Source organism: Thalia democratica, chromosome 4, assembly GCF_965202585.1.
Source record: "Thalia democratica chromosome 4, ktThaDemo2.hap1.1, whole genome shotgun sequence".
NCBI lineage: Eukaryota > Metazoa > Chordata > Thaliacea > Salpida > Salpidae > Thalia > Thalia democratica.
In genome coordinates, this window is record NC_139168.1 from 67,641,104 (window position 1) to 67,661,736 (window position 20,633).

The following is a 20,633-nucleotide window of genomic DNA, read 5'->3' on the forward strand; positions in this document are numbered from 1 at the left end:
TTTCTTAAATAATTTTTTTTTTGAAAAAATAAACGTTTTATTTTTAAACAAAATTTCCCAAGTTACATTATCAATTTAATGTAATTGTTGTATAAAAAAGTCTTTATTTAAGATAAAAAAAGAGTTTTAAAGTTTTTAAAAATTCTGCACCACCTAAAAAAAATACCACGCGACGCCACTGGTTTGGTCAATCAAACAGTAATACTTTTTTCAGACAAAAGTATAAAAGTAATTTACATTAATAACGCACTCAAAATTGTAATTCATTGAATGTATCCAAATACTACAACTCTAAAAACTTATTCATTATTTTTATCACATTATTAGATCAAGTTTTACATGAATCAGTATTTTGAAACAGCCAACAACTACCATCGGGCATAAATTCTCAACTGGTGAGTAACAAATTCAAATTTGTTAAAACGTATGTCTCTGTAGTAAGCTGTTGTACAGAGAAAAACGCTTTCAAGTGTTTTGTAACTGTAAAACCGATTATTTGTTACAAGAATGATTAATGTTGTAGTAGTTGTTTTGCATATTATGAACTTTCAACTATAGTTGAATTGCTTACTTTTTTACACTTGTTTATCACACACTTATACACTATTACAGCCAATAATAATAATCTTATCTTTTGTATTGTTTCAATATTACTTATGTATTCAAGTTTTAAGTTTAAGTACGGCTGGTATGTTACATTTTAGAGTTTATTATCATTATTTTTTTAATCATTGCATTCTTTTATATGCTACTAGTCAATAGTCGTACGCTATAGCTAATGATATTTAACTAACTTCAATCTATGATAACATAAAATTGTTGTACTAAAAACTAACAATATAGTAATTGATTTCAACAATTCTTACATAAGACTGACAAACAAAAGAATGTCTCATAAACCGCATATATAGTTGACTTTACTAGAAAGTATCTAGCCTATTAAAAAAAAAGTATTAAGTGTTTTATTTATTAGTGACTATGTGTTAAAGCCAAGGTCAGTTATAAGTATTTGTTAGTATGAGTCAAAATTATTTAATCTAGTTTAAGTTAAAACCGTTCAAAAGTGCTATTAGTAGATTACAAACTTAATAAACACATAAATCATTTTGATGACAACCGAGAGAATTTTGCAAACGAGATAGGTGCTAAAACGAGAGAGCGGAGAGAAAAAAGCGAGTTGTTATGATAAGTTGAGCTCGACTTTTGATTTTACACGTCGTTTGAAACATTTCATTTTTCACAGCAGATTGATGGTTTTTTAGATATTTTTTTATGGAAGTTTATTTTTCAGCTATATTCAGCGCAAGGTGTTCAAATATTTGTTCAAACCAGATACCAACAGCAAAGTTTACTTGCAATAAAAACTTTTTTTTGAGACAGTTTAGGAGTTAGTAATGTTAATGGTTCTGTGTTCTAATATACAAATGTTTTAACCATTTAAACTTATGTTTGTTACGATCTATCTAAACGAATAGCTAGGTAGATTGTTTTCAAATGTTATACAAAAACATAAAAAACTAAATGTTAATCAAATCAGTTTAAAAATAATCGAGTTACATCAATGTTTTGACTAAATTTATTTACTCTTCAGTGTTTTAAGAACAAAAACACTGAAAGACTGCAAAAAATAATTTAAAGAAAACGTTAACTCGATCAAACAAATTATCAGAATTACTAGTAAAAACTTCAGCTCGTATTACAAGAGTGCTGGTTGATAGCTACCGGCTAAATTTAACTTATCAACTTTCATCGCCTCTCATTCGCTTCTTACGCGTCAGTTTTTCAAGTCAACACATTTCAATTGAACGCATTTTTCTATTCTCCTCAAATGTGTAGTGGTGCTTTCATAGATCACTGGCTAAAAACATTTTGTTTTTGTCCGAGCATTTCATTTAGCTGTTGGATATTTTTAAGGTTATAATATATAGCAATTAATCTATAAGCTTATTTGTAGAAACAGCTTTTTCTTTCTCAATTTAATGAAATATTAATAATAACCTACAAACTAAATAACTAATCAACTTTTATCTATTACTCATTGCGAAGTGTAAAAAAAACACTATAAAACTTATAATTTTATCGTATATATTTCTTTATTATAAGCTCATAAACATAGACTGTAAAAATAAACACTACTTATTTTTAAAACATTTGTTTCATTTTCAATAAAGCAACTTTATTTCAACTCAAACAGAAAGGTTAAAATTAATTATATTGTTAAGTAAAAATACAAAGGTATATAAATTTTGTTTTTTGGGTTTTTTATTTTTAAACCTATATTACTTCCATTAAAAAAAAATATTCAGCTTTATTTTTTATTTTTGTTATAATAGTTATGTAAATTAAGTTAGTTTTATTATTTAAAAAAATATAAATTAAAAAAATAAAATAAAGTTTTTATTTTTATCCATTAAGCATTAAAAGGAAGTATTAAATTTTTTTTTGTTATTAAAAAGATTGCAAAAAAAATTTTTTTTCAAATAACGAATATGTTAAAATAAATCAAACTTCCTAAAATATACATACTTATTAAAATTGTTACCATTGTACTAAAGCTAATGCGTAAGTCATAAAACCTTTGTCAGCTACATAAAAAATTAGCAAGTGTGTTTTTTTATTTTTAAACCAAGAGTTTCAAAACTGTTTAATATTTAATGATAAAAACAAAAAAAAAACAGCAGACTAACTGCAGAGCGAAAAACAAAAGTCCTTTTGAAACGGCAGCCCTCACAACTTTAAAGCTTCCCATTAATTTTTCAACACAAAGTTGTTACACTTTTCTGATGTTTTGACACTACAGCTGTGTTTTGTAACTGTCGGGTTTTTAATTCTTTTAAGAAAAAACTCGTGAAATATCGTTTTAAGCCGTGGAAATTTTATTTTTGAGTTTGGTGCCAATAAAACATTAATGTTGGTTACTTATTTATGAGTGTTGTCTGCACAAGTTTTTGCGAAAGCTTTAAGAAATTAATGGCAGACTACTGTAGGCTGCTACTTTGAAGAAGCGTAAAATAACTAAGTTAAATAGTTTTATTAAATTAAATAACTAATACGTTACTTACAGAAAAAAAGTTAAGTAAATGAGGTATTATAATACGCTGTAAATTTACATATTTATTATTTATTATTTTTTTTATTTTATTTTAGTTTTCTTATTGCATGCTGTATTTATGAACAAATAAGTTTTTGACCCAATTTGGTACAGGCAATACAAATTAAAAGCTCAATAACTTTTAATTTATAAGCAATATCAACTACATGTTAAAAATAAAAAAGCTAATAACAGCCTAGTAATGTAGTATAAGTTAACTATTTTTAAATATTAAAAAAAATGCAAAATAGTTTTTGTATACAATAAAACAGTAATCGGTAACTGTAAAGTTTTTAAAAATCGAAAAACACAGTTAAAATTTAAATTAATAAGCAAAATGTGTAAGACATGTTTTCACAGCTTATTTTTATATTGATTTCAAACTATTTAAACAACTTAATTGAAAACTAGGACTGGTAAACTTTATTTTACATTGGAAAACAGTAGTCAGTCAGAAACTCATAAGTTTTGTAAGAAAAAACAAAATGAACTTCCACCAACAAATGGAGCACTGTATGAACGGGGTCATCACCAACTTCTACCCCTCGGCCGTCGTCAGCAACCCGGTTCGCCATGGCAACCACAACTTCCCACTCCCCAACGTCGTCGACCCCCTCACCCAGCTGAACATTTCGATGGGGACAAACCCCAACGGTTACCATGGAAACCAGCACTTTCAAGGCCACCACCCGTACCGCATCGACACGAACGGGAGAAAAAGCGGATGTTAGTTGTGATGTCATAATTAAACAAAGTTATGTGCAGTTTTTTTTATTTTACTTTAATGTCTTAAACTAGACAATTTACTGGTTCTTATAAAACTCCAAAGTTATTTTTATTTTCAAGTTAAACTAAAGGTTTTTTAAACTTTTAAAATTCAAAATATTAGAAACTGTAATATAGAAGCTGATTAACGATAAAATGAACGAAGCACAAATTTGATTAATTCTGAAACTTGTATATTATATTTAAACATCTCTATCAGAAAAATAGAATTGATCTAGCTTTTTTTTCTTTACTAGTTTGTTAACAGTAAATATTATTTTTTCTTTTACTAAATACTCTGTAAGAAAACTTCACAGATAAATGATTGCAAGCAAGGTTCTTATTATGTAACAAATACGAAAATGACCTTCATATTGAATTGTTTTGCAGAATCTGTTCACATGTAACTTTTAATTCTAAAAACAAGCTTAAGTGTTTTGAAATTTTAGTGTGTTAAATTTATGAAATAAGTAAAGTTTTTAGGTTTTAAAAAAACGTTTTCACCTTTACTGTGTGAAATTAATTTCAATAATTAAATTAAATTAAAGTAACTTATAATAAAACCGCAAAAACCGATTACACCTGCAATATTTATGTTTAAACTACTCTTTGTTAAATTTTCTAATACTTTTTCTAGACACAACAATTCAATTAATTTTTAATATTTTACATTTATAATTTTAGCTAATTTTTAAAGTTCATTTCAGTTAGTATTAGCTACCATTTTACGAGGTCTGACTTTTTTAATGAATTTGTTTAAAAATCAAAGATATATAAAAACTTATATATTTCAAAAAAAAACCGTGAAGGGAGTAGGCATAGATAGTCATGAAAATAAACTTAACACTGAGGCCAGTTCGTACTTGAGCAAAACCAACTAATAACTACTTGACCTTATATTTGTTGGTAATAACTACGTATATGGTAAATACGCGTGGTATTTTATATTGAGTGCTTTTCATTTGAATGTATTATCATCTGTTATAACGCATTTTAGTTGATTTTTTTAATTGTTTTTTTTTTATGAAGTTTTCTTAGATTACGTTTTTCCTTATTTTGTAATTAGACGTTTGTGTATAATTTTATTCTTGTTAAATAAAAAATAGTGTACTGCTTTTTAACTTAGCTGTTATTTCGATTCAGTTTTTTTTTTTTTAAACACGAAAAAAAAATATTTTAGTCAGTTTTCGTTAAGCTTATTTTTAGTTAATTTTTAACCAAGTACTAAATGATAGCCTACTGCGTCAAGTAAAGTGTCTCCATTCGTGCAAATATTTGCAGTAATTTTGTAATTCTACGTAGTTATGCAATAAAAGTACTTAAGGCTGATTACTTTGAGTCAAAGGACAAGTATAAATTACAATAAAACAATACATAACAAAAAAACTAGCTAAATTATATATAATCAACATTCAAAAAGAACTAAAAAAATATTTAGTGTTTATGTATATCGGCACAACAAAATGTACTTTATTTTAGTAAAACCAACTTATTTTGGGTTTGAGTATATCAAAACCTCTCAATAAACTTTGCTTAAGTCTAGGAATTCGTTGTTATCTGTTCAAATAAGTATTATGTGATTACTGGGGATTTGCAGTGTAATTTTATTAGGTAAGTCAGCATGGAAAATGTAATTACTGGGTCTTGTTTCTCTGTTTTAAAATTTGTTTGGAAACTTGAAACTTGGGAATTCGTATGCGTGTCTGAAAAAATTAGTTGTTTTAATTATTTCACCATACTTTTGTTATTTACTTTTCTAAATATATGTTTCAATAAGTTAAAATTAAGCACCTAGCATAAAAATGAAACATTTTTATAATTTACTGAAGCAATTTATGATTACCATGTTTATTTTTGCAGGTTTGCTGTATTTAAATTAATGATTTACTTTTACCCACACTTCAGCTAAAAACATCTAAATAAAACTGAAAGTGTAGATCTTGCTTAAATAACACGTTATTGGGTATAAAAACATCTTCAATTTTTGAATAAAATAAACTACTTTCAGCTTAAACATGTCAATTTAGCATAGACTGAATTACGTAAAAATTATTTTTTACTTAGTACATGTTTCATTGTTTGTCAAAGTTTTGAAGCAATATTTATATATAAACGTGTTTTGATATTTAACTCCGCAACAATAGTTAGGAAAATTATCGTTTAAATTAATCAATAAACACATCTATCATATCTAAATTTTATATTTATGTATTAAAACACTACATTGCTACAAAAATCTTCATAGTGGCATACATTATATTAAAGCATGTTAAATTTCATTTTAGTAGTTGTAATTTAAAGATTGTGTGAACTTACATAACAGTAGTTAACAATAGAGAGAAAAATAAATAAACCGTACTAGTTTAGTATGTTTTTGTTGTTTTAAATTGTGGTCTATGAGATAAAAACTTTATCTTTAACCTTGAATATATACAATAGCATTTAGTAAAAAATACATTGATATTAATCACTAGTTGTTTTTTATTAAAAATCGATAACAAACTTTTTATCTTATTAAAACTATGGTAAAAAACTTAACTTTATTTGAAAGACCTTGAAAGTATTCTTCTTTTAAGTTATTCATAACATTTGTTTCAACAAAACTTATGCTTAGTGATAACTGAACGATATATTATAAAAGGTTAAAATCAATAAAAATTTATCATTCACTCATTGTTTTATAATTTAAACCGATAAACTACTTGTATTTATTAAAAGCTTTTTATATTGATCGTATAATGTATGTTTTAGAAGTTTTAGTTTGTTTTAACTAAAAAAACTTTCTTAGACAAAGTTATTAAATTTTAATTACAAATTTTTGATATTTGAATAATAAAAATAATCTTAACTCGACACGTTAAAATTTAATTTACAATTTAAAACAGGTACGTAAAACTTTTAGACTATATAGTACATAACTACCGATAGTTTTTTACTTACCAAGTATTATTTATTTACTGTTAACTTTGTTTTCAGCTTCACCTGACAGCATTGGAATTTCATCGAACGGAAGCTACAGCGGCAGTGAAAATGATGCTAATTTCCACCACAATCACAGCGGACAAGTTAGTTACAATTTAACAAACATCGAAAAGTATCAGCTTTTGCTTATATGATTGGCTCAGTGCGACTTTAGTTCTCAGAAATTGTTAAAATGTTAACTTTTTTTATAAATTTACTTTAGTAACTGCCTGATTTAAATAACTTTAGCATCTAATCAACAAAGCTTAAGATTGTTGTACTTACTGAATTGCTACAACTGCAGATAAACCCTCTAATCAACGGAAACGGGCAAGCAGCCGCGGACCCGCGAATGGTCCATGGCAACCAGCAGGCGATGCATGGCAACCCGCAGATGCAGATGATGCGTCACATCCAGCAGGGTTTCCACGGTTACCGGCCCCCGCCGGCGCCCCAGACGCCGCCCCCTCCCCCCAGAGTGTTCAAGCCGTGCTTCGTGTGCGGGGACAAAAGTTCGGGGTACCACTACGGGGTGTCCAGCTGCGAAGGGTGTAAGGTTCGTTGTAATTTTTGCTTTTGTTGCTGCTTAACTTGTTAATTTGTTCTTTAAATGTTGGCTGTTACGTTTTTTTGTAATTATTTGAGGTCTTATTTTTAGCAAGGTTGTTCTGTTTGTTTATGTTTGGTCTAACTTTCGAGGTCTCAGCAAGATTTGTTACTACAAGTTTTTGTTTTATAAAGTCCGTTAGATTAAAGTTTTTTCAATTTTTTGAGTTTTAACTGGTTCTGTAATCAAGAAGCCTCTTGAATATTTTACTTAATATTAAGGAGAAAAACACAGCTAGAGAAAAATAAGTACTGTTTTTAGAGTATAGGCATAGCAGCTTAGTAGTTAAATAAGTTTAAAAAGAAACAATTTAGTTTTGTATTTTATAGTTTTACAGTGTAAAATATTGTTACGACTTACCAAAAAAATAAACATATCTAAAACCGATGACTGGATTTAATATTTGATATTTTTATTAAACCTCTTTAAAAGGTATAGATTGAATATATAAGATAATTTATTTATTGAAAGTATTTAGTATAACTGTATTTTAAACGAAACTAATTGATGATACTTTAAGGTATTATAGAAGTTGTGAGATATTTTATGACTTTAGTTTTATAAACATAATTTAACTTTTCTAATAGCAGTATATATATAAACATAATATTTAAATGGGTCTAAAACAACTATTATTTCAAAGTTTTTTAAGTTTTTTTTTAGTTTAAGTGAAGTTAAAAATAAAAATTGATGATACTATATTATGATATAAATATTTGACTTAAAAGATACCAAATTATACAAACTATTAAGTTTAGACAAGGTTACTCCTTGTTAACATAACTATTACGTACAAAGTTACTTTTTTTTCTGATTTAATGTGTACTTTATTTTTGGATAAGTAGAAAACAAGATTACTTCGTACTTTTTTTATTAAGTTTAAACTAATAAGCTTCAAATTTTTCAAAAGAGTTTGAATTAAAATAAAGTAGTATTCAGGCTCATTTGGTAATAATTATATTGGAGGTAAAAGTGCTTTGAATTTTAAAGTAATTTGTTTACCAAATAATTTTTACAATGATTCTGTGGCCATTATAGATGGCATACAGTTCAAGTCATGATGTTAAATTAAACTTTGAATAAACTTTTAATATACTGTAAAATGAAAAACTTCAAACTCCTAGACAAACACTCGTTGAAAACAACATCATTTTCTCTGTGACCTTAAATAAAGCTCTAAAGTTTCAAAAGTATATTCGAATTTGTATATTCCAAAAACCGCATTCAAAAACGCCCGTGCTTAATACACATATAATCTTCCTGGAAACGCAAATTCCATAGCAACGTAATCTGCTTGGCAACGACCACCCATTTCAGTTTTTTAAGTAGCATGCTGTCATGTAATATCGACATTCCGATTTTTTTTAGTAGTCGCCATATTTTTATATTGTATTTACTTTTTAATTTTCGAACTGTATTATTTATAAGTTATTTTTCATAAACCTAACTGTAATATTACCTCAGGTTAACTAATTAGGTATAAGTTTATGTTATACTGTGTAGACCAGTTTTAATGAAAATAAATTTCGAAAAATTATTAAAGTGTATGAAAACTGTAGTTTAATTTAATATAATATTTAAAAACGTATTTGTACAAACACTGAAAATAACTAAATTCAACCTTGATTTTTGGCGTTCTTAAATGTACTTATATCAAAAAGATTGTTTTTTAAAATTTAGACTATTGCTGACTTTATTTTAAATAGTTCAAAGTATTTATTTATAAAAGTGATTAAAACCTTTTTCGTCATATAAACTTCAGCTTATAAACTTTTCGTTTTTATTATGTACAACTATTTATATAGACACAATTATAACATCTCGCAGAAAAATAAGTATTTAAAATAAGGCTTACCTAGAAGACTTTTTTGCTACAATTATTTTTACGCTTTAAGCGACTTTGTTACTCATAAATAAATAATAGTTCCAAAGTAATTAAAAGTAGTCGATCTTATTTTAAAGTTAAAAGTTGTTGCTTTTTATCAACATTTATTTACAATTTTTTGACTAATCTTTAAACATTACTTCAACTATAAAAACAAAATAGCTACAAACATAAATTAACTTTTTTTAAATGACCATTTTAACTTGATTTTAACTTTTGTACAAAACATTCAACCATTATTAAACTCTTATACCATTAAAAAATACCAATTTAAAAGTATCTAAAGGTACAAAGTTTGAATTCTTGGAAAATCGTTTTTACAAACAACATTATTCTTTTCTTATAAATTTCGTTTTTTTAGTACAAAATGCAACACGTTTTAGCTATGCAAACTGCGAGCTGCGAAAATGAGACGAAAAACAAAAGGGAAACGTCGCTCGTAAAAAAAATTTGCAAAAAAAATCAACAAAACAAGTTTGGTATCAATCAAGCGCAAAGCTGGCGCACTCGATCAAGTCAGCGCTGTTTTCATTTCACGCTTGCCTGCACTCGCGATGACAGCTCGCTGAAAATACCTTCCCCCTCTTTTTTATGCTTTCTCGCCGTCTCTTTGTTAATCTCCATCACTCCCTTTTTCACTCGCTGTCTTCGTGCGGTTGTGATTTTTTTACATGTTAATGTGTTTTCAAGTTACCTTTATAAAGAATTTTATTGCTTGTATGATATGTTTAAAGATTAAAAATAGGATTTTGCGCCTTACATTGCTTCATCTGATTAATTAAAAGCGTCTGTCAAAGTTTCTTCACACGAAAAAAAAGGTAGTTGATTTACTATGAGTTTAAAACATGAATATGTTATGTGATGTCCGTCGACTGTTCTTTTTCCACGCATCAAATTTTATCAGTTTAGTCATGCCACTTCAAAAGAAGACTTCCATGAAAAGGTTTTACATGTTAAGCTGGAAAGGTTTGCGCAAATCACCGGCTAATAGCAGGTTTATTGCGCGCTTCTACTAGAAATCCGGCGTAATCCTCCTCGACACGCCCGAATGATTTCTGAACGTCTCTCAAATCGCCTCTCTCGTTTTTTTCGCATGAAAGATTGCAGGGCCGGCCGATTGAATTTGTCTCAATTCGTCTCAATTATCAACTTTGAAGTTTTGAACGCGCTTGCATTCTGTTTTGATTATTTTAGAACTTAATTTAAATGTTCAAAAAACTTTAAGTCACATGAACTTGTTATAAAAGTTAAACTTGTTATAATACTTGTTATAAAAGCCTTAATTTACAGTTTCGAGCATCCCAAATAATTAGATGCTATTAGGTATTATTTTAAATACGATTATTACGTATGATCATTAATGTTTTAAATGACTTTGCTTGTTTTGGACTTTCAAGACTCTTTTTGAACTGTGTTATACCTCTAATTTGGAATAACATTGCATTGAGAATGACTAATGCAACAACTAAGCTAAAATTTTTTTTTTTATGATTTCTGTTTGACAATTATTTTTTTCAAAATTTATGTCTTAAAGTTAATTTTACTTTCAGCTAGCTTTTTAACGTTTAATTTTCCATTAGTTGAGTAATAGTCTAAATTAGTTTTTATACAACTATATCAAGTTTTTAAAACTATATGTACATATAACAAAATGTGTTTATATATAAACCAAAATGTTTAAAGTATGCAAACCAAATTAATAACTAGATTCGAGTTTTTTCATATAATACATGAACATTCTGCATGTAGTTTTCAAAGGAGTTAAATACACATAATCAATCACTTTATAAATCTCTTTAACATTTAATTTTTGTATTGAGTACCTCTGAAGCATAAACATACTTGGATAAAAACTCACTTGTAAACATCGAGGCTATAAAAGTTTATTTCGTAAGTTCGTAGTAAACTTGGTACATTAAGTGCGTAGCTTATTGCAGCACTTTTTTATTGTTTACTTTTAAAACCACAAATGGTTAACTTCTGCTTAATGTTTTTTAGTTAAATGATGTAAATGTTTAATTACTTGCTTCTTAGTTGCTTATAAATCAAATCAATCAGATTTTTCACAAATCTTTATTTTAATGTGTTAAATATTCTAAAATAATTCTCATTCTTCTAAAATAAACACCTTCATAAAGTACTACATTACAAAAGCATCACATTTGAAAAACATTAGATGGTATTATATTAGTCATCAATAAATTCTTTTGTACTTTAATGAACTACTAATGGACATACTATAACTTAATTGTTTCTTTTATAAACATCTATTTTCTCCAATATCATGTGTAAGCATTAATTTTTACAGGTGGCAACTAATCTTAAAAATGTTAAATCTGAAATTACCTTGTTTTTGTATTTTGAGTATAAAGTTTCTTTTGTTTACAAAACTAGCATTTTATTATTCTGAATTACCAATTATTAAATTAGACCTTCATGATAAGCTTTTTATTACACGTGTTTCGTATGCTTGTATAGTATGGTGGTTAAATATAAATTTATTAGTGTTTACAAATAGGAAAAAAAAAAAACTTCGAAAAACGGACAGTTTTGTTTTAGTTGTAACATATTTGTTTTCTGTTTAAAGAGAACTGCACTTATTAGAGTAAGATTATTTTAAAAAATAAGATAGTTTAAAATATATCTAAAGGTATCTAAATCTTTAAAGTTGTAAATTATCCACTGGAAAGATTTAGCTAAACTGCGGATTTACATCAAAATTACCGCAACCCAGTATTAAGGCACACCTTCATTATTAAATGATACAGAATGTTAAACCTTTCATAATTAAATCAAACAGAGTGTTATCAAATATTTGCTTTTATCTATCCTACTTCGCACACACATCAACTTAATTTTCTCACATTTTTATACCAACCATCTAACTTGAGAAGTTTTGTGTTTGTTAGATTTTATTTGCCTCTTAAGCTTACAAGAATTTAAAATTTAAAAAGCAACTTTCGAAATATGTTTTAAACTCAAGTAAAATTCCTAATTATTTATAATTTTATAATCTCAGTTTAACGACCATGTAAAATACCTTGATAATTTAAATTGTTCAGGGATTTAGTCAACCAAACAACAAAAGTACTTTTTATGACATGTTATTACTACGTTTACAAGACAGAAAAATTTACGATTTATTTGTTTGTTTAACCACTCAATGGCGCCAATATTCTTAAGATATTTGCCTTAAATTAATTTTTCTTCAGCTACCTTGTTTGTGGTTTACTTATGTCGTATAAAAACATTTATAGAACTTTAAAAAGACAATTATTAAAGTGAGTTTAGGCATATAAATACCAGCTTTTTTTCTATAAGTTTGTACAAAATAATTAACATTTGTTTACATACCAAGTAAAGTACTAAAATTATAATCATAAAAAGTTTTCTAAATTTTTTTTTTTCAAACTCAATAAAAAAAAAATTATTAGCAAAAAGTAAAAACAAGATACGAACACTTAATAAATCTTCATAAATCAAGGAAACATGTCCAGTAGTTTTCTGAGCTTTTAAATTTTCCAAAATTCATCTCAAACGGCTTAGCAAATAAAGTGTTTTCAACTTTTATTATCCTTTTAAGTTATTGTGCATGTAACTTAGTACTAACAATTCACTCTGTATTCTTTTCTAGCGCACATCATATCTTAAAACGTTTCAAATTTAATTAAAATTGCTTATTAAAATTGCTAATTACTTACAAAGTCTTATATTACTATATTCACTAAAGAAGACTGAAGCAACACTTTTAAACATCGAAGCAACTTATTTATAACTTTACGTGGTACAGGGTTTTGTCCGTTTGAGGGTTTTAACAAATAAATAAAGTCTACTGATAAAAAGTACTTTTACATGTAAAAAAATACTTTACTAATAAAAGTTAAGCAAGAAAGCAACTTTCTTAATTAAAGATTATATTTTGCCACTGACCCTAACTTTGAACACATTAAGTTGTTTTCATAATTAAACAAGCTCGAAAACCTAAAGACTTCCTTAAAATAGGAAATTCGCCAAAAAACCAGGTCTTTGAAACAAGCTTACTCATAATATTTTCTGACCTAATCCTTTCTACGTGGAGTTTAGCGACATTTCAACTTTCATAGCACAACTGAAATATTTCACTTATAAACAACATTAACTCACGCTTATTTAAAATTTACAGGGCTTCTTCAGAAGAAAACAAAACGTTTGAAATTTTCTGACCAACTTGTTTCTATGTAAAGCTTAGCGACGTTTCAAATTGAAACTTCAAACAGCTCTATCATATTTTTACATACAAAAAATTTCAACTCACACTTGTTTGAACAGGGCTTCTTCAGGAGGTCCGTGCAGAAGGGGATGCAGTACACGTGTCACCGCGACGGAAACTGCAAGATGACGAAACAGACGAGGTCCAGGTGCCAGTTTTGCAGGTTCCAAAAATGCATCCAAGTCGGAATGTTGAGAGAGTGTGAGTGTTGTAACTAAATATTAAAAATTTTTATTTTTACTTTTTTTTTACTTTAATATTTTGTTTGTTTTGTGAATACTAAGCGAAACTTTACATAAAGGAATTTTAACTTTGCTTAGATTCTAATGCTACAAGTTTGAGTATGTAAACCCAAAATGTTTAAAATTCAAAGCAAGTTAATAACATTAAAAGGCTTTAATCAATATAATGACATTAATCAAAATGTTCAGTTAAGTTTTTAAAGTCTTTTTATTTTGTTTGTTTCGTAAGTACATAAAGCTAAACGTTTGAAACATTTTACAAGTACTATATTTTATTTTGCTTTGTAAATACTCAGCAAAACATATTTCAAAGGGATCAGTTTATTTTTTAAGCTACAAAATATAGCTTATGAACCAAAACTATTTTAGTCAAAAACCAAATTACTGTTATAAAAAAAAATGTAAATGCAGCTTGCAAGGAAGTTGGTAATTAAAAAAAAACACTCGTCTATTTAGATTTATAAATTTATTTATTTATCACAAAAATAAACGTCTGAAAAGTTAAGTTTCTGACAGTCAGTCTATCCTGCGTTATACTTTTTCAAATAAGATATTAAAAAGGTTTTTGTTTGATGCTAATACATTGCTTTTACTATACAACTTTGAACTGATTGAGTAGCTCAATTTTCACTTATCAAAACTATTACTTTCTAAAATATGTTTTAAACTTACTTAATTTGATTATTTTTAGAAATAAAAACTACTTATTCTATGAATAATTAACAGCAAATATTTTATAACAAAATAGTTTATAACAATAAGTTCTTTTTATAACATAAATGTTTAGTGCTTTTAATAAATTTAATATTGAATAATGTTCCAAAAATAAATTTATAATGAGGCAAATATGAACTTAATTTGCTCTTCTGGTAAACGACATAAATAAGCTTTTAAATTTCACTTTGAAAGCGGTCAGACTTATATAAATATAAATTTAACACAAACAGTTTTGCTACTCTTAATGGTTTTTTTTTTTTTGCAGAATAAAATAATTATTTTTTAACTTTTGTCTCTTTAAGTTTACTTGATTTCGTTTATTAAAAATTAATAAATTGAACAATGTTTTTAACCGAACTAATATTGTTACTTAAAAGTTAAGCTTTGGTAAACACTTACAAACAAATAGAATTAAGGTCTTATAACCTTTTTAGAAATTAAATATAATTTATTTATTTGTAAAGTCATGACTTTTGCAAAAATCTTACGCATCACTTTAAATTGAGAAAAACTTTATACAGGTTTAAGTTAAACTCGTAAAACTTGGCAGCAGTTGTATTCTTTGTTTTTAAACTGTTTTTGTGGTATAAATTTATTTTTTTATTAAATCTGAACGTTTAATTACTTTTTAAGCTTTACTTATTGTTATACTGGAGTTTAATTAAAATGTTTTGATGTTTTTTTACATGTTGCTGTATGATCACAAATAATTTCAAGCTTTATAATTTTTTTTTTTGGTATAGTTTTGGTTGTTTTACCAGATTCTTATGCCGTTATACTTACCTTTGTTTCGTCAAATTACATTGGTTGTGTAGCTTTACGTTTTACTAATACAACATTTAAATTAATTTTGAAAACAAAATTGAGGATTGAATTGAAATAAATAAGGTTCTACTAAGTTGATAAGTTACAAAAAGATACTACGAGTTTAAAAACATTACTTTACGAAAAAGTTGCTTCTTAATTGTAATGTTAAACATATGAATTTATATTAGTAAATACTATGATTTTGTGATTGTAAAAGTAACTTATTAAGCTTTTCATTTATATATTTATTTCATTATTTTAAAATGCTAAGTTTATAAAACTGAATTAAAACTATTTAAGGAAAACAACCATACCAATTCACAAGTGTTTATAAAGTTTAGAATGTCAGCACTAGAATAAGCGATTGTTCCTCAGGGCTACTAACTTGTTGTCAAACGTCAATAATCCTGTTTCTTTATATAAGGTAATCTCATCTAGCCTGGCTCTTTTGTTAAGTTTAAGAAATTTGTTGAGCTTTATTTTGTTTTATGTGTGGATTATAAAAACTGTAAGTGTAAAGTTTTATGTAAAATATGTAATTTTATTCCTTTAATATGTTATTTTTAAAGTTTTTACTATTTTAGCTTTAAAATAATAATCTAGCCATTTTATCAAAAATATAGAACTCTTTACTTTTGTTGAGTAAAACTTTTGTTTAATCTGCTAATTTATTTTTATTTTAATAGAAGATGTTCTAAGTTTTTATAAAGATACATATTAAAATACAATATGTAGAATTCAGTTTAAATACTTAATTATTTATTTTAGAGCTAAGTTAGAAGTAATTTAAGCTATTCTTTTATACTTTATTAGTTAACTAAAATTAAGTTTATACCTGAAAACACGGATTAAAATATTGCAGATTTAAAACTATCATTAATAAAAATGCTTTTTGAAATCTTTATTTAAAGTTTCGCCATAAATGCATGCGAAATTTTCATTACACGTAAAATAATAATAAAAAAATACTTAAATATATATTCGATTTATTGTTTTAAAACCATTTAACTGTAGCTTGTAACAAAACGCTTTATGTCAGTAGTTTAAACTTCATGGAACGATAAAATCCGTCTAAGTATTTTGTTACACTGCGAAAAAAACACATGAAAAAGTTAATAATTTAAGTATACATAAATACAGCTGCAATTTTGGTAACCGAATTAGTAGTTGTGCTAGTAAGTTAATATTTAAAGCTGTTTATTGCACATCAAGTCAAATCAATCTGATACTTTTGACATTTAAAGTTTCTATATAGCAACAAAAATTGTACATTTGCATGCTTTAAAAGCTTAGTATGCAACAAAAAACGACTAATACATCAGTTCTATGCTAATTTTTTTACAACTAAATTTTTTGTTTATAACTATTAAATCATTTTCTGAGTTTTTTCAATCTGTAAAACTTATGAAAACATTTTTCAATGCATCTTAAAGAGTACAAAAGTTATACAAATTAAAAAATGACTATATTAATATTCTTTGATCACACGGCGGTAAAAGATATTTTAATTTAATAAACTACTGTAATATTTTTTTTGGCTACACGGCGGTAAAAAATATTTAAACTTGTTCAGATAAACTACCTTAGAGTAAACAGTACACAACTTTTTTATACGTTTTGAAATATTTTTAAGTTTATTTTTTATTTTTTATTAACATTACAATCTCACAGCGGTACGTAACGACCGCAATAAGAAGCGCGGGAAGGACAAGGAGCCTAAAGCGGACGTGACGTCTTCAAGCAGTGACGCAACAGAAGCGCTAAAAGTGACGCCGGAAGTGGAAAAGCTGATAGAAGCGGTTTCCCGGTTCCACCAGAAAACTTTCCCGAATATGTCCGACATCAAAAAGTACCAGCCGGTAGTTATTTTTTATATTTAAGCTAAGACTACTGTTAGTTCGATTTCGTTGAATGGTTTAATCTGATGTAGTTCATTTTAAAACTGTCAGTATCTTTTAACGTCTAGTTTATATCAAACTGATTGTTTTGTTTATTATATATTATAAGTTGCATTTACATCAACAAACTATGCTTTCTCATAGAAGTGCAATACATATTTATAACCTGTACGACCTAATTTAATACTAAAAATGTTTTTAAGCAGCTTAATTTTTCAGCCATCGCCACCCAACGGAGATCCCCCGTCAAAGAAACCGCTCGAGCCCCAGCAACAACCCTCGGTTGACAAGCAACCCGCACCCAAGGACGGCAAGCAGCAAAACAAAGTTCCCAGCAAAACCGAGCTGGAGCTGTGGAAGAAATTCGCCGACCTCAGCACGAAGTCGATCGTGAAAATTGTGGAGTTTGCAAAGGGAATTCCCGGCTTTCAAAACTTCACCATCGCCGACCAGATCACCCTGCTGAAGTGCGCGTGCTTGGAAATACTGGTCAGTTGCGTCTTGGTGCTTTTATTGTTTCTTATAATTCGCTTTTGTTGGTCAAAACCTGTCACTGGCTAAAAGTTAAACTATTTCTTAAAAAAAAAATTGTGTTTGTTGTTCAAATTTTGTAGATTATATACAACTTATCAGTTGCGTCTTCCGAGTAGATTCAATTTATCGTTTAGAAACGTTTATAATTCTGTTTAAATTAGTTTTATATTAAATCATTAACTAAAAGTAGATTATATATAAAAGTACAACGTAAAATAACTAGTTTTAGTTAAGGTATCAAACGGTCATTTATTGTTAAAAATTAAAATATAAACACTTCAAAGCTTAAATTTTACAGTTTGTATAAGACCCTTAGTATTTTCTAACCAGCATTTTTCTACAGTTTTTGAGGATATGTTCGCGGTACCTGCCCGAGCAAGACACGATGACCTTCAGCGACGGACTGACGCTGACCCGCGTCCAAATGAGAATGTGCGGGTGCGGACCGATGACGGACCAGGTTTGTAAAGTTTTATTTAGATCCATATTTAACTTATAAAAGTTAATTTAGTGCTTTACTCTGGCACGGTCGTTGGAGTTATTAGTAAAACATATTACTAATATTAAGTAGCACGTGACTTTTGCTGAATAACTAAATTGTGACTTTGTTAAAACTCAACTTTTTCTTCGCAAAATATAATTTATTTTCAAATTTAAGATACTTTTTAAACTCAGATGTTCGCATTTGCAATTTCACTGCAACCGTTGAAAGCTGATTCTACCGAAATTGGTCTTCTATCTGCAATTTGCCTTATATCATCGGGTTTGTTTGTACATATTTGTATATTTATAATTGTTTTCAGTCATAATATCTTTGGGATTTTAAAAATTCAAGTAGCGTTTAATAATATGATTTAAATATCTATGGCTAGATTGTCAATTTAACATTTTTTGCACTAATACTTGATGTCATGGTCATTTTAGATTAGCTTACATATCTAAAGCAAGTATTTTCTATCAGACCGACCAGATTTGGAGGAGCCAGAAAAGGTAGAAAAACTTCAACTGCAGTTAACAGAAGGTCTAAAGTACTACATGAGAAAGAGAAGGCCAGAAAATGCAAGACTGTTTCCAAAACTCATGGTGAAACTAGCTGATCTCAGGTAAATAATTACTAAAAACTTAAATAAAACAAAACGCTCAAAGGTCTATAAGCTTGGAGAGGATATTTACAATGTACACTTCTTAATTAGTCAAAAAAAATAACCTAAATAAGCTGATTTGAACTATTAGGAGCAAAATTAAACTAAACTATTATCTATTAGTAAGTAAAAAACTCGAAAATGCCCTTAGTTTGTTCTGAAACTTTCGTAACTCAGAAGCTAAGCAACATAGATCAAGGCACGACAGGCTTGAGAGTAACAACTATAGATATTAGTATTAGTAAAAAATAATAAGTGTATAGTTTATTTGGATTCAAAACTTATGTAACTCATAACTTACATTATTTATTATTCAATTAAAACAAAAAGGTCGATAAGCTTGAGGGGGGCGAGCCGGGTGGTGGATGTGAAGCACGAGCTCCCAGACGGATCGATCCCTCCCCTCATGAGCGAGATGATCATCGAGGAGGAATGAAGAAGATCGTCAGAAGAAGAAAACTCGTCAAAAGAAGAAAACTTTAAACAGAGTTTATTTGGAGCTGTTTAATTTTAGACCAAAATTAGAACTTTACCGTTTGAATTCCTCGTGTTTGGTATAAAGTTGATTAGCTTTGTGCTTATTATTATTACGAATATTATAAAATTATGGATCAGTTTAAAGTTTTTAGGATTTTTAAGATCAGCTTAAAATCTAAATTCGAATGTTATATTTCAACTTTATTTTATTATAAATTATTTTAACTTAATATTATGTGCTTTGTTAAAAAACCTAAAAAAAAACATTTAGCCATCCGATCTTTAATGTTTTGTTTAAAACTGTTGACTTTCGTTTCATAAAAAAAAAGGTTTTGTTACATAATTTGAAAAGTTGTATGTTGAAATTAAAAAGAAAGTTAAAGTTGATTTTAAAGCATTGTGCGTGTGAAACTTTTCTGTGTTAAATACTAACTATTTTGCTTTCAATAACCGTCGAACTTGCTGAAGTAGTTAGAATTTTAGCATACAAAAGTTTTTTTTCAACCTTTTACTAAACCTTATTGCATAATGAGCTTGAGATTTCTTGCCTTTAAAAGCCTTCAGAAAATTTTTATTTTCAAGTTAAATTTTCAGAAGGTTTTGTTAAATAAAATAATTTTCAAACTTCAGCCTTGACATAAAAAATTGTTTTGTTAAAGCTGCTAGAATAAGTTATTTTTTTCAAAATAAATTTTCGCGATTGTTTCATTCCCTTGTTCTTTTGGTAAATAAAACGCTTTAATTAATTTGGTTGTTATTTTATTTAGTTGTTAAGTTAGTTTTTTGTAAAGTTTAAGACAGATGTAAATGCATGATATTAGTTTAAAGCCAACAACAAGTAAGCGATCAATTACAAACGAAACTGTTTTGTTTTCCACATAAACAAGTCAATCTAAGTAAAAACACTATTTATAACTTAAAGTTACAGTACAGGCCAAATCTAACTGAATTCAGTTTTTAATGTACAAAAAATAGATTAACCTCTTGACATCTTTTTATTCATAAGCTAGCATAGACTACACGGTGATTTTTTTTTATCCGACATCAAACTCTTAGCAAGTGATAATTAATTAGATAAGATAAAGTAATAATGGTATAGAAGAAGGCTACTAGTAAAATTAATTTTAGAAGCAAATTTAAATATTTTACAAGTCTATTAGTCTAACTTGTACTGTAATGGTTCAAGTAACCATAATTGTAGCTATAAGAAAATTCCTAATTAGTTATCTAGTTATTTTGAACAGTTTGCAGTTCTTAA

General features: G+C 27.4%; 1 protein-coding gene across 1 annotated transcript; it reads left to right on the plus strand.

Annotated features, from left to right (window-relative positions):
- The first annotated feature begins 3,507 nt into the window (after nucleotides 1–3,507).
- Nucleotides 3,508–20,121, plus strand: LOC145834804 (retinoic acid receptor alpha-A-like). The gene is made up of 10 exons (XM_082942315.1): nucleotides 3,508–3,817; nucleotides 6,833–6,921; nucleotides 7,122–7,373; nucleotides 13,618–13,759; nucleotides 16,996–17,183; nucleotides 17,442–17,711; nucleotides 18,100–18,216; nucleotides 18,432–18,519; nucleotides 18,718–18,859; nucleotides 19,229–20,121. Exons 1-10 carry the CDS (start codon nucleotides 3,577–3,579, stop codon nucleotides 19,332–19,334), a joined length of 1,635 nt encoding a protein of 544 aa, XP_082798441.1. The 5' UTR covers nucleotides 3,508–3,576; the 3' UTR covers nucleotides 19,335–20,121.
- Nucleotides 20,122–20,633: the final 512 nt, after the last annotated feature.